The sequence below is a fragment of the Schistocerca nitens genome, chromosome 4 (genome assembly GCF_023898315.1).
Source record: "Schistocerca nitens isolate TAMUIC-IGC-003100 chromosome 4, iqSchNite1.1, whole genome shotgun sequence".
In the NCBI taxonomy this organism is placed as follows: Eukaryota; Metazoa; Arthropoda; class Insecta; order Orthoptera; family Acrididae; genus Schistocerca; species Schistocerca nitens.
In genome coordinates, this window is record NC_064617.1 from 962,821,469 (window position 1) to 962,836,518 (window position 15,050).

Here is a 15,050-nt window from a genome sequence, read left to right on the forward strand (position 1 = left end):
ACGGAACGTCAGGGGAGAGTTTTATATATCGATCACGGCCTATCAGCCCGGAAGTTTTAAGTTCTAGGTCAGGAACCTACTAATTAACGTCCATAGTCACAAATTTTATTTTCTATTTACTGTGTAACGTGTTTCGGAGCCACAAATCCATTTTGAAGAACCGTATCGATGTATTGGACGTTATACATCTTCAGTGTTTCACCTAACAGTTGTCATATTCAACCGGATCAACTGTAGCTCAGGAGGGATAAAGGCACCCAATATCTGATTGTAATACACTGAGGGAAATGAAAATTGTTACACTACCAAACATTCACTCCAGCTACAAATACACTTCTCAGTTTTGCCGCCGGATCACGCTGTCCAAATCCTACACTGTGTCGTCGATACAACTTTTCGTCATATTCCGGTTGTGGTATTTGCTTTTGTAAATGCTACAAGACGCGATTCATGATAATCAGGCGATGACGTCGAAATTTATCACACCGCTAGCAGACATTACACGTGCGCGGGAAGACGCTCGTAATTGAAGGAAAGTCGCGCTCTTACTTTCAAAAGTCAAATTAAATCCTCTTTAAATTTAATGATGGCCAATGCTGGATTCCAGGTGGCACTTAACTGAATACTTGCATCACTGTTGATAATATTGCCCTCCTCAAAAGGACAGTCCCAGAAAAATGACGCTGAGAATAAAACTTCAGTCTCCTCACATCACTCCGCTGCCGCTGATTTGTCACGTTATCCAAGGCTTTTATGACGACGGTGTTCAGTTTAACGTTCTTCCATGGTTCGGCTTGTCCAACATTTCACACAATGGCATGGGATTTTACGTACTCATGCCTCCTAAGGCTGGGAACATCTTTGACCGAACGCAACAAAAACCTCAGTTTTGCTGGAGGCCGAAAAACACACTTAACATCGTGTCCCTTGGGTATTCAATCTGTTAGTGAAGACATACCGCCAAAATACGACAAGAACGCCGTTACACAGGGTGCCATTGCCTCTTCATCCAACTACCTGCTTTGAACTTTAATAGAACGGAGGTGGGCGTACTACACTTCAGTAGGCCGGAGTGATATGATAGGATGGCTGAGCTCAGGCATGGACCCAATCCCGAAGGGGTATAACACGGAACCCATGCCCAGGGTTACGGGTGAAGACCTTAATGGCAGCGACGGCGGAGAAGAAAGACTTCGGCACGGTGAAACTGGCAGATGAGGCATCCTTCCTTTCTGGGGACTAAAATGAGAAGAAAATCACTGCCTTGTGGTGGAGGAGAAACTCCAAAGGCTAAGGAAGACAACCACAACAGAATATCCTTTCCTGATTTAGGCCCAGCAAGCTAGCAGGAAAGTCTTCATATCTTTTCAAAATATTTACCAACCTCGGAATGAATCACTCAGTATTTGACCCAATTGATTCTTCATGAATTGGTGACAATGGTGGGAGACCTGATGATATTCATCGGTACAAGAAGATGAAACCAAATGGTCAAAGAAAAATAACCTAAATATTGGCACCCTTAATATATTAACTCTCAATGGAAAAATGGAAGAAACGACAGATGTACTAACACAGAGACAGTTAGATATTTTGGGATTAGGCGAAACGAAGTGGAAGGGAAAAGGTGAGAAGAATTTGAGAGGAGGAGGAAAACTATACTGGAGTGGGAACGACATGCTTGGAAGAAATGGTGTGACAGTGATGGTGAATAAGAATGTACAAAGATGTATTGAAAGTGTGAGATATATATCAAACAGGATCATAATCTTAAACATGAGATTCCAAAAAGAAACACTAAAAGTTATCTAGATTTATGCACCTCAAGTAGGATGTAGCGAAGAAGAGAAGATGGACTTGGAAAATGAGTTAGAGAACCATATAGAGGTTGCTAATATAGTGATGTGAGATTTTATTGCACAGGTAGGCAAAGACAGAAATGGATTTGAGCAATTATTGGGATGTTATGGATATTGAGGCAGAAATGAAGAGGGGAGGGGGGGGGGGGGGAAGAACATTGGATTCGTGCCAGGGGAATGGAATAAAAATAGCAAACAGCTGGTTTATGAAGAGAGAAAGTCATGTTATCACCGGATACAATTGAAATGGAAGAACCAAGAGTGTAACTGATTATATTCTAGTAGATAGGGAATGAGGAGAGAAAGTAACAAATGGTTCAAATGGCTCTGAGCACTATGGGACTTAACATCTCAGGTCATCAGTCCCCTAGAACTTAGAACTACTTAAACCTAACTAACCTAAGGACGTCACACACATCCATGCCCGAGGCAGGATTCGAACCTGCGACCGTAGCAGTCGCGCGGCTCCGGACTGAGCGCCTAGAACCGCGAGACCACCGCGGCCGGCAAGAGAAAGTAACAAATGTGTAGGTAATTCGAAGTGTGAGTGCAAATGGAGTCCATAGACTACTGGTGGGACAATGGAAAATGAATCAGTGTGTGAAAAACAGAAAACAGAAGAAAGTGATGAGGATATGGGACTGGAAACTGAAGGAGAGTGAAAGTGCTGAGAAGTATAGAGAATTAATCATACAAAAATTTCCAGAAGAAGTTTTCTGCGGAGTAAAATAGGAATGGAGTTTATTCAAAGACACTTCAGTCGAAGCAGCACAAAAAGTATGTGGTGGAACATCTGGAAAGGAAAAAGTAAGACAGTAGTGAAGCAACTCTCACTTAATAAAAGCAAGTCTTCTGGGCCAGACTGTATACTAATTAGGTTCCTTTCGGAGTATGCTGATGCATTAGCTCCGTACTTAACAATCATATACAACCGTTCGCTCGACGAAAGATCCATACCCTAAAGACTGGAAAGTTGCACAGGTCACGCCAATATTCAAGAAAGGTAGTAGGAGTAATCCACTAAATTACAGGCCCATATCGTTAACACCTATATGCAGCAGGATTTTAGAATATATATTGTGTTCGAACATTATGAATTACCTCGAAGGAAACGGTCTACTGACACGCAGTCAGCATGGGTTTAGAAAACATCGTTGCTGTGAAACACAACTAGCTCTTTATTCACATGAAGTGCTGAGTGCTATTGACAAGGGATTTCAGATCGATTCCGTATTCCTTGATTTCCGGAAGGCTTTTGACACTGTACCACACAAGCGGCTTGTAGTAAAACTGCATGCTTATGGAATATCGTCTCAGTTATGTGATTGGATTTGCGATTTCCTGTCAGAGAGGTCACAGTTCGTAGAAATTGACGGAAAGTCATCGAGTAAAACAGAAGTGATTTGAGGCGTTCCTCAAGGTAGTGTTATACGCCCTTTGCTGTTCCTTATCTATATAAACGATTTTGGAGACAATCTGAGCAGCCGTCTTCGGTTGTTTGCAGATGACGCTGTCGTTTATCGACTAATAAAGTCATCAAACTGCAAAACTATTTAGAAAAAATTTCTGAATGGTGCCAAAAATGGTTGTTGACGCTAAATAACGAAACGTGTGAGGTTATCCACATGAGTGCGAAAAGGAACTTATTAAACTTCTGTTACACGATAAATTAGTCTAATCTAAAAGCCGTAAATTCTACTAAATACCTAGGTATTACAATTACGAACAACTGAAATTGAAAATAACACATAGAAAATGTTGTGGGGAAGGCTAACCAAAGGCTGCGTTTTATTGGCAGGACACTTAGAAAATGTAACAGACCTACTAAAGAGACTGCCTACACTACGCTTGTCAGTCCCCTTTTAGAATATTGCAGCGCGGTGTGGGATACTTACCAGGTAGTACTGACGGAGTACAACGAAAAAGTTCAAAGAAAGGCAGCACGTTTTGTATTATAACGAAATATGGGAGAGAATGTCACAGAAATGATACAGGATTTCGGCTGGAAATCATTAAAAGAAAGGCGCTTTTAGTTGCGTCGGAATCTTCTCACGAAATTCCAATCACCAACTTTCTCCTCCGAATGCGAAAATATTTTGTTGAAACTGGCCTACATAGGGTGGAACGGTCACCACGATAAAATAAGGGAAATCAGAGCTCGTACGGAAAGATATAGGTGTTCATTCTTTGTGCGCGCTATACGAGATTGGAATAATAGAGAATTGTGAAGGTGTTTCGATGAACCCTCTGCCAGGCACTTAAATGCGATTTGCAGAGTATCCATGTAGATGTAGATGTAGATGCAGACAAGTTGGTGGGATCATACCACAATCCAAGCAGTTAGAAGAAATAATGTAGCACGGATAAAGTGGTGAAACACTAAAAATGACGAGGACCATAAAAGATACATAGAGGAAAAGAAGAAGAGCAAAGAAATAGTGGAAATAGCAAAGAAAAAGGCATGGGAAGAGTTTACAAAATAAACTTGAAGAAGATGTGAACAGCAATAAGAAAATGTTATATAAAATGACGAGAAATAAGAGGAAGTCTTCTGAAGTACCAGTAAAGATGGAAACAGAGTGGTACTGTGATTGAAGATCCAGGGAATATAAAAGATCTTCGGAGAGATCATTTTAAGAATATGTTAAATGTTGAGGATCAGTTACACGAGGAAACAACAAATAATAGAGAAACTGAGATAAGTTGGGATGCAGAATTGGGACATATTACTTGGGAAGAAATGGAAATAGCTGTGAAGAAGATGAAGGGGGGGGGGGGGGGGAAGCCCCAGGACCTGATGAAGTATCAGTGTACATGAGAAGATAGCAGGTCCAGTGGGAATGCAGTGGTTGTGTAGAGTACTGTCAAATGCGTGGAGAAATAGTGCAAAACCTGATGACTGGAGAAGAGGAGACATTGTTCCCATCTTCAAAAAAGTCAGATTTTTGAAAGAATTTTACTAAATCGAATAAGTGAAAAGATAGTAAAGGAGCTGAGTGAAGAACAACAGGGGTTAGGAAAGGAAGAAGCACGATCGACCTGATATTTTCTATCTGTCAACCGATGGAAAAAAGTTGGGAATATAACAAAAAGGTGATAATGGTTTTTATAGACATAGGAATGTAATGTGACTCATTTAACAGGGAAAGACTCTGGGAAGAAATGAAGAAGATAGGTATAGAAAATGGATACATTAATGTAATAAAGACAATGTGCAGAGGACACAGTTGTAAAATTAGAAAACCAATGGGGAACTCAGAATGCTTCGAAATAAGAGAAGGACTTAAACGAGGAAGTATTCTATCTCCACACTTTTTAATGTCGTGATGGAGGGTATGAATAGAGCAGTTAAAGATATAGTAAAAGAAAAAGAAAAGATGATTTTTGCAGATGGTAACATGGGGCGATAAAGAGGTAGATGTACAGCTACAACTTGATGTGTGGAAGGAAATAATGAAAAGTTATGGATTAAAAATAAATGAAGATAAGAGTGAAGTAATGGTATTTGGAAGACACAAAGGGATCAACAGGAATATTAGTTTGAATGGCGAACCCCTCAAAGTGGTAGACATATTCACTTATTTAGTGAAATATCTAGTGATGGAATAAAAACCAACGAAATTAATAGGAGGTTACAGAAGGGAGGCAATTTCTACCAAACAATAAAACACCTGATTTAGAATAAGGAAGTTTCAGAAAAAGCAAAACTTCTTATGTATAAGAGTTATTACTTCCCTATTGCCACCTGTGGAGGAGAAACATGGACAATGACAGGAAGGGAGTGGAGCAGACTGCAAGCAGGGGAAATGAAATTTCTCAAAGCAGTTAAGGGAAAAGCAACAATGGACAGAGTAAGGAGTGTAGATATTAGAAAAGGACCTCAAACAAGAAAGTATGAGAGAATAAATCGAAGAAAGGAGATTAAGATGGCATGGGCATGTTAAGAGAATGTGTGGGCAGAGACTTCCCAAAATTATGGAAGAATTAAAGATGGATGGAAAAAGACCTAGAGGGCGCCCAAGAAGATGGTGGGAAACGGGAATGAGAATAACTGTGGAAAGGAGTGGTGTGACCTGGCAGCAAGTGGAGGAAGAGAAGTGGTAGGAGGACCGAGCCAAGTGGAGAGGTCTCTTCAGCACCCAGATCCGGCAGCAGCTAGAGCGGGATCCGGATACAATGCAATCTGTCTGTCAGAATTGCCGATCTGTTGGGGCACCGTTCTTATGTGCTGTAGCTCACGAGGCAGACTTTCGGTATCTGAGACACTCCAGTGTTCCATCCCTAGGCGATTTACTGATAAATATTTTGCTTTGCGAGGCTGTTTTCAGCATTTTCAGTAGAGGAACATGTCACATTTACAGATGAAGAATGGCGTGAGAGATTAATGGCAACTGGACGTGTCCGCCGTTACTCCAACACAGCATGCCAAGACAATGTGTACGTGCAGGTTTATCGTCATCTTTCGGACTTCGAGAAAGGTCGAATCACTGGCGTGAGGGCCTATGGGAGTGTCATACCGGCAAATAACACGGACAGTTGATTATAGTGTAACGGCTGCAGAACGAGAGCATATGTGATGGACATCCATATCGAAAGAAGAGTACGCACAGGCCCTACCAGACGGACTACTGCGTGATATGATTGTAGGATTGTTTGACTGGGCCTGACGGCTAGACGTATGGCAACAGCTGAAATTCGGGCAGACGTTAAAGGCAGAGTTACACCACCAACCGTCCGAAACAGATTGCTGGAATCTGGCTTCAGATCTCGAATTTCGATGTGTCGTTTACGGTTGACACTGTACACAAGGAAACGAATACTAGCGTGTTGTACAGCAAGAATCAAGTTGAACACTGAGTGTAAAGTTTTGCTCTACGAACACTACAGTTCGCTAGTTTTGGTACGGTACATAAATGACGTAGTAAATTGTACCATTGCCGGTAGTACTAGTAGCATTGGTAGGGAAGGAAACTTAAATCAATTTACTAGGGAGGAACTAGCAATCGCCACTTCTCGCTGTTTTTCTGTCTTTTGTTTGTTTATTTGTTTCACACATAATTACAACCGCACATCTTTCAGTGTTAGTTCATTGCGTATTTTATATCGTTAAAAATATAAAATTAATTTTACAATTCATAAAAATTAGCTGATAGCATAACTTCTGCTCTTTTGTCTGACCAAAGCAATTACTTTTGATGAAAGTACAGTTCACATGTACAAGCACAAAACAGTCTGTACAATGATTGTTGATATTTTGTACTTAGTGGAACGTTCTTCGTCATGATCAAAGACTGTTATTACTGATAAGTGAGAGAGCTGTTTATGAATTACAGAAGCATGTTTTATATAAGCTCGACAAAGTACTGAAGAAATGTTTTATACGTATTTGTTTTGCTGTTTTTCTTAGTTTTCCTTTTTTTCGCGAAAATTTGTTATGTAGCGCTACATTATAACTCTGTATTTTTCTTTCTGCAATATCCCTCTGTTTCACGTTACAAATCAACAATTTTCGTTTTCGTACTGTTCATTTTTAAGTAACAGACATGGGGGAAACTATGTAGAGCAGAAATATTCCCTTTCTTATGCGGCTCTTTATATGTCTCCACTCAGTTTCTAGGTGTTCACCGCTTCTAGTTTCTAGGGGAATCTACTAAGACACTGATCGCATGCGCAAACTAGCGGTCGAAACGCAGTGACAACCGATTGGTATGCAGCACACCTAACGCACAGGTTACGGTGTAACGGGGGTATGATCTCAAGTGACCAGCACTAAAAAAATGGTTCAAATGGCTCTGAGCACTATGGGATTTAACATCTATGGTCATCAGTCCCCTAGAACTTAGAACTACTTAAACCTAACTAACCTAAGGACAGCACACAACACCCAGCCATCACGAGGCAGAGAAAATCCCTGACCCCGCTGGGAATCGAACCCGGGAACCCGGGCGTGGGAAGCGAGAACGCTACCGCACGACCACGAGATGCGGGCGACCAGCACTACTGTCGTAGTCTACTACTTATGACCGTCTTCCACAGTCTACGGTAGTTTTGCAACTCTAAATGTGCGGCATTTTGTGTTGTTCAGTAATGAGTCTCTCCTGTGTTTGTGTCGGTCATATGGACGCCAACGTGTCCATAGATGATCTGGTGATAGGCGACAGGAAGTTGTGATTCTCGAGACCCACATCTCTCCAACTACTGAAACTATGGTATGGGAGCTATTGGATGTGACAACGGGAATGATTCGGTAATTGTTAAAAGAAGGCAGTACATGGCAAGTGTGGTAAACCCTGTTGCATACCCTTCATGAAAAGAGCACAAAATGGCGTTTTCCAGCAGGATAAAGCAAATCCCCACACTGTAGCTCCACCAAAAACGCCATGAGAAATATATCTCCAGGCGGTTATCTTCATAAACTAACACAGCCTGTTTTTCAGGAATGGCAAGAAATCCCTCAAGTTTCCATTAGAAGGCTGTTTGCTTCCACGGAACAGCAGTAGGTTCGTGCCCTTGAGGATCTTATCTCATACTGGTGGGGGTGACAGACATAAGTTTAGAATGGAATGGAAGTTAAATTATTTAATACCTTTTATGTTATAAGTATCTCCACTATGTTTGAGAATTATGGAACGGGTGCTTCATGGCTTAACGCTGCCATATTCGTCAGGGTATGACACCAATATCGTTATAAAAATGGAGTTATTGAGATAGAATAGTACCAGATGGTTAAATGTAGTCTATATTTCCAGTGTTTATCTAGAAGAGCACAACCCTTTGTCTAAGACAAAGCTCAAAGTTCTATAATGACTCCATTCTAAAATCAAAGTCCGACCCTGTAATTGCGAAGGTGGCTGGTTATTCTAGTCCCATGCTAGAAGATATGCGTCTGAAACAGCGCTAGTTATGACGTGTTCCCTCCATTCCAAACGTCATCGTTGCTCTTCTCCCATTTAGCAACGCGTCCTTAGCTGGAGGCAGTACAGCATTTCAACGTTATTTGTAACTGACAAGCATTAATACCTAGACCGGTGCAAGAGCGAACAATACTAAAACCATCCATAAATAGTCACGGGTGGGACTTCTAAGCGTGCATGTTGTTGTTGTGGTCTTCAGTCCAGAGACTGGTTTGATGCAGCTCTCCATGCGACCCTATCCTGTGCAAGTTTCTTTATCTCCCAGTACCTATTGCAGCCTACATCCTTCTGAATCTGCTTAGTGTATTCATCTCCTGGTCTCCTCTCTAGGATTTTTACCTTCTACGCTGCCCTACAATACTAAATTGGTGATCCCTTGATGCCTCAAAATATGCTCTACCAACCGATCCCTTCTTCTAGTCAAGTTGTGCCACAAATTTCTTGTCTCTCCAATTCTATTCAATACCTCCTCATTAGTTGTGTGATCTACCGATTCTTCTGTAGCACCACATTTCGAAAGCTTATATTCTCTTCTTGTCTAAACTACGAGGCCTGTTCAGAAAGTAAGCTCCGATTGATTGCCAAATTGAAACCACAGTGAACAGGGGAGTGTTATGGGACCATTGCTTTTCACAATATATATAAATGACCTAGTAGATAGTGTCGGAAGTTCCATGCGGCTTTTCGCGGATGATGCTGTAGTATACAGAGAAGTTGCAGCGTTAGAAAATTGTATGCGAAATGCAGGAAGATCTGCAGCGGATAGGCACTTGGTGCAGGGAGTGGCAACTGTCCCTTAACACAGACAAATGTAATGTATTGCGAATACATAGAAAGAAGGATCCTTTATTGTATGATTATATGATAGCGGAAGGAACACTGATAGCAGTTACTTCTGTAAAATATCTGGGAGTAAGCGTGCGGAACGATTTGAAGTGGAATGATCATATAAAATTAATTGTTGGTAAGGCGGGTACCAGGTTGAGATTCATTGGGAGAGTGCTTAGAAAATGTAGTCCAGCAACAAAGGAGGTGGCTTACAAAACACTCGTTCGACCTATACTTGAGTATTGCTCATCAGTGTGGGATCCGTACCAAATCGGGTTGACGGAGGAGATAGAGAAGATCCAAAGAAGAGCGGCGCGTTTCGTCACAGGGTTATTTGGTAACCGTGATAGCGTTACGGAGATGTTTAATAAACTCAAGTGGCAGACTCTGCAAGAGAGGCGCTCTGCATCGCGGTGTAGCTTGCTCGCCAGGTTTCGAGAGGGTGCGTTTCTGGATGGGGTATCGAGTATATTGCTTCCCCTTACTTATACCTCCCGAGGAGATCACGAATGTAAAATTAGAGAGATTAGAGCGCGCACGGAGGCTTTCAGACAGTCGTTCTTCCCGCGAACCATACGCGACTGGAACAGGAAAGGGAGGTAATGACAGTGGCACGTAAGGTGCCCTCCGCCACACACCGTTGGGTGGCTTGCGGAGTATGAATGTAGATGTAGATGTAGAACATCAGAAATGTTTTACTTGTAACAATTAGCTACACCTTTCAGCTACTTCTCTACGTAGTCACCGTTCTGACTTAGACTTTTGTCATAGCGTTGTACCAACTTTTCAATAGCCTCATCATAGAAGGCAGCCGCCAGTGCTTTCCGCCAATTCTCCACGCTGGCCTACACCTCGTTGTCTGTGTCAAAATGTTGTCTTCAAAGACAGCGGTTCATGTGACCAGAGATGAAACTCAGGGGGAGACAATTGCGGACTGTATTGTGGGTAATCTCACATTTCCATTTGAAAACGATGCAGGAGCATCTTCATTGCCCCTGCAGAATGCGGCTGAGAATTGTCTTGAAGAAGAAACAGCACGACAGTTATGTAATGTTAGCTGCATAGCTTCAGGCGAAATTTCTCACCAGGCCCTCGTACTTGGCGGCAGACACTATTTTCTAGACATCTTTACGCACTCACTGCGAGCTCAGAAATGAGAAGAGCGACGTGATGCTAACTGGGGTTATACTAGAGACACTACCCAACACATCTGTGCAAAGCTTTATCGGATTTTCATAGTCGTTTCCATTTCGCGACCGATCGGAGCTTAATTTTTGAACGCCCCTCGTATTTATCATCCACGTTTCACTTCTATACATGGCTATACTCCATACAAATACTTTCAGAAACGACTTCCTGACACTTAAATCCATACTCGATGTTAACAAATTTCTCTTCTTCCGAAACGCTTTCCTTGCCATTGACAGTCTACATTTTATATCCTCTCTACTTCGATCATCATCAGTTATTTTGCTCCCCAAATAGCAAAACTCATTTACTACTTTAACGTGCATAATATATTGTTAATGACAATGGAATGAACTGTGAATCTTAGGCGACGTACCTTAACGACACAATTCACCACCAAAATGCGAACTACTTCATACATTATTTGTCTCCTATAAGATTACACATTTACACTGTAGGATCTACGTGTATATTGCGATAGCTGCAGTATATGGAAACTAAGCGACCAACTGCAGTTTAAAAAGACATTTGATAATATATTTCTCGTTCTCTGAAGCTCCCAAATACTGAAAAATGTATTTGTAATTCGTCTGCTTTTTGCTATTGGGAAGTTTCGAAATATCTGTTACAATGACATTTTATACCATTCGTTCTGTATAACATATCGAAGCCGGAATTCATTTCACAACTCTTAAAACAGTTACTTATGTTCAAAAATAATTTTTACTATCTGTGACAGGGAAATGAAATATGAAATTCTTTAAATATGAGTGTTGTAATTTATTACAACTATTACATTTTCGCAAATGATTCAAGGATGGTAATAAACAGTAGTATCGTTTCCTTATACCCTTACTTAAAAAGCAGCTAACGAGATCAACAACCGGGCGTTGCGGCCGAGCAGTTCTAGGCGCTTCAGTCCGGAACCGCGCGACAGCTACGGTCGCAGGTTCGAATCTTGCCTCGGGCATGGATGTGTGTGCTGTCCTTAGGTTAGTTAGGTTTAAGTAGTTCTACGTTATAGGCGACTGATGACCTCAGATGTTAAGTCCCATCGTACTCAGAGCCATTTTTTTCGAGATCAACAGATTGTTTGGTAGAAATGGATCTCCATTAGAATTTTACAAATCTCAGTGCATACAATTTAGTACTTCTCGTCTAACGACACAGGCTATAAAAATAGTGTTCTCAAGCAATGAAATATAAAAAGAACAAAATGTTAATTGGGAAACTACTACATGGAGTTAATGAAACACCTTAGTTCAGCTGTGTTAGACGTATGCATGATTACTGCTGTAAGTGATTTAAAGCTGAAGGAAATAGTTTGTTCTACATTTCTCTGTTCATTGAAGATTTACTAAATCATATTTGAGGAATGACGCAACTTGTAGGGGAAGTATTTTCAGAATTCAGATGCGTATTATAAGAATTACACCAGGTGTTACTTTTAGTGTCCTGCAGGTGTATTTTGACAACTGCTTCACAATATATAAACACTCATTAATGTGCTCTGTCATAAGCAATACTTCCATTCTCTTAAAAGATAGTAAAAAGTATGAACATAACAGTAGGACAGAACACAACCTCCATAAAGACATAACAGGTCTAACATTAGTACAGGAAGGAGTCGAGTATATGGGTGTAGGTGTTTTCTGCAACCTGGCAGAGAATATTAAAAGCCCTATAGGTAATGTGGTGGGTTATGAGATTATATTAAGGAATTTTTTATTGGGCAACCCCCTCTGCCCCTTCCCTTCTGCAGCGAACAGTAAAGCAACGTTTCAGGTTATTTAGTAATTAGTATTAGCACTATTACTGAGTAATATTTAAGTAAAATAAAACAATTGACTTCTAATGCACATCCCACGGTCCATTCTCTAAGCGAATCACCGAATACGAATGATACAGTGTAACGCCAGACTGTTACTATACGAATCCAAGAAATGGAGACAATCGAACAAGTCTGGAAAACGTCAACTATAAAATCACGAACGCTGTTTTCAGACTAACATAATATGCAACAGAAAATTACACAGAGCTCATATAAATACTATGTAGAGGGTAAACTTATGACGAGCTTATATGAAATCGAATAAGCGCGTCAGTTTATCGACGCATAGTTGGTACAATTGTCAGTACGTGTATAACTTATGGTGATTCACCAGTTTCCTTAAAGTGGCATTTGTTCCTCATTCGACTTGGGGTACAGAGCAGAGAAAACGGACCGTGGGCATGATGTTCCACATCACACACATATGCTGTTACGTATCGATTACAGCCAAGACAGCGATGGGCAAATGATTATTATGTGCTGCTTCCACGAAATCTGATTGCCTGAAAGTCAAACTGCAGCTGCAATGTAGTGTCACTGAGATCACCAAAATATGTGCAATATCCAAACGTGATATGAACACAGGCTGAATAAATTCCTTCCCTTGTAATTTTATAAAAGAAAGTGAGTCTGTCTGACCTGTACTATCGGGATGTATTTGCCGAACTTCCCAAGTCCAGTAAAGCAGTGACGTGTGTTTAAGTATAGCATTTTCCTTGACAGGGTGGACTCTGCTAAACACATGACACCTTCGGAGCTGAAACTCATCTACGACGCTGTGAGCGATCTCAACACTGACTTCGGCTTCCCCGAGGGTAGCCGCCCGTTCATCTTCCAGGAGGTCATCGACTTCGGTAAGTTAGTACCTTAGCTTCTCCGTCCCTGCAGACACCTTAAAACTCAATTCCTTTCTTTGTGTGTTAATTCTGCTGGTACGGTTAGTAAGTTTTTTTTAATCAATACTTTTCTTGGAAAATAAACAGAAGAAAGGTAAAAGTAGAATGAGATTTTCACTCTGCAGCGGAGTGTGTGCTGACATGAAACTTCCTGACAGATTAAAACTGTGTGCCCGACCGAGACTCGAACTCGGGACCTTCGCCTTTTGTTCGTTGTTGATCGTTGTGTTTGGTCGTTGCGGACGTCTCAAGACATGCTGTTCAAGTTCAGTGGTTGATCCTTCCACTCAGTTTTTTTTTATTATAGAGGCCAACCGGCTCTCTGACCGGACACGCTGAGCTACCGTGCCGGCTCCCATCTGAGCCACCGAAGCACGACTCACGCCCGGTACTCACAGCTTTACTTTTGCCAGTACCTCGTCTCCTACCTTCCAAACTTTACAGAATCTCTCCTGCAAACCTTGCACAACTAGCACTCCTGAAAGAAAGGATACTGCGGAGACATGGCTTAGCCACAGCCTGGCGCATGTTTCCAGAATGAGAAATCTGTCAGGAAGTTTCATATCAGCGCACACTCCGCTGCAGAGTGAAAATTTTCAGGAGTGCTAGTTCTACAACGTTCTCAGGAGAGTTTCTGTAAAGTTTGGAGGTAGGAGACGAGATACTGGCAGAAGTAAAGCTGTGAGGACCGGGCGTGAGTCGTGCTTCGGTAGCTCAGGTGGTAGTGCACTTGCCCGCGAAAGGCAAAGGTCCCGAGTTCGAGTCTCGGTCGGGCACACAGTTTTAATCTGTCAGGAAGTTTCAAGGTAAAAGTAAGTTTTCAGCATTTGTAAGTTTACAGACAGCATTTAGACATAGCAGTGTTGACTACAGTACATTCTTTCAAATTTTGGAGATAGAAGGGATAAGATAAATGGAGCGAAAGATTATTTATAACTTGAGCAGAAACCAGAGTGCGGTCATCTGTTATAGGAATAGAAGAACGTGAAAAAGAAGCAGTGGTTGCTAAGACGTGGCTGTAGCCTATCCTCAACATTATTCAATCTGTATCTTGAGCAAGCAGAATTGGAAACCAAGGAAAAATTTAGAAGTCGAATAAATGTGAATTTGCTGGTAACATTGTTATCCGGTCATAGGTAGCGAAGGACTTGGAGGAGCTGTTGGGCGGAATGGACAGGGCTTCGAAAAGATATTATAAGATGAAATTACATAAATAACAAAAGTAAAACAAGAGCAGTTGAACGTAGTCGAATCGAAAGATGCTGCTGAAGGATTTAGACTAGGAAATGTGAAGATAAAGATAGCAGATTAGCTTTACTATTGGGGCAGCAAAATAACTGGTAATGGCCGAAGCTGAGAGGATATAAAATGCAGACGGAAAGCATTTCTGAAAACTTGTAATATGAATTTAATTCACAGAGAAAATACAGACATTGGGTATGAGGGAGCACTGATTTAAATCAATCGGGAGAGTTGAAAATTTGTGCCAGGTCGGGATTCGAAAGCGAGTTTCCTTCTTACCGGCCATTAATCC

General features: G+C 41.4%; 1 protein-coding gene across 1 annotated transcript in view; it reads left to right on the plus strand.

Moving 5' to 3' along the window:
* LOC126253644 (alpha-amylase 1-like) overlaps positions 1–15,050 on the plus strand; it is a 75,308-nt gene that overhangs the window by 33,668 nt on the left and 26,590 nt on the right. The window contains exon 5 of the mRNA XM_049955147.1: positions 13,344–13,474. Within this exon, the coding sequence (XP_049811104.1) occupies positions 13,344–13,474 (131 nt within the window). The remainder of the gene's footprint in view (positions 1–13,343; positions 13,475–15,050) is intronic.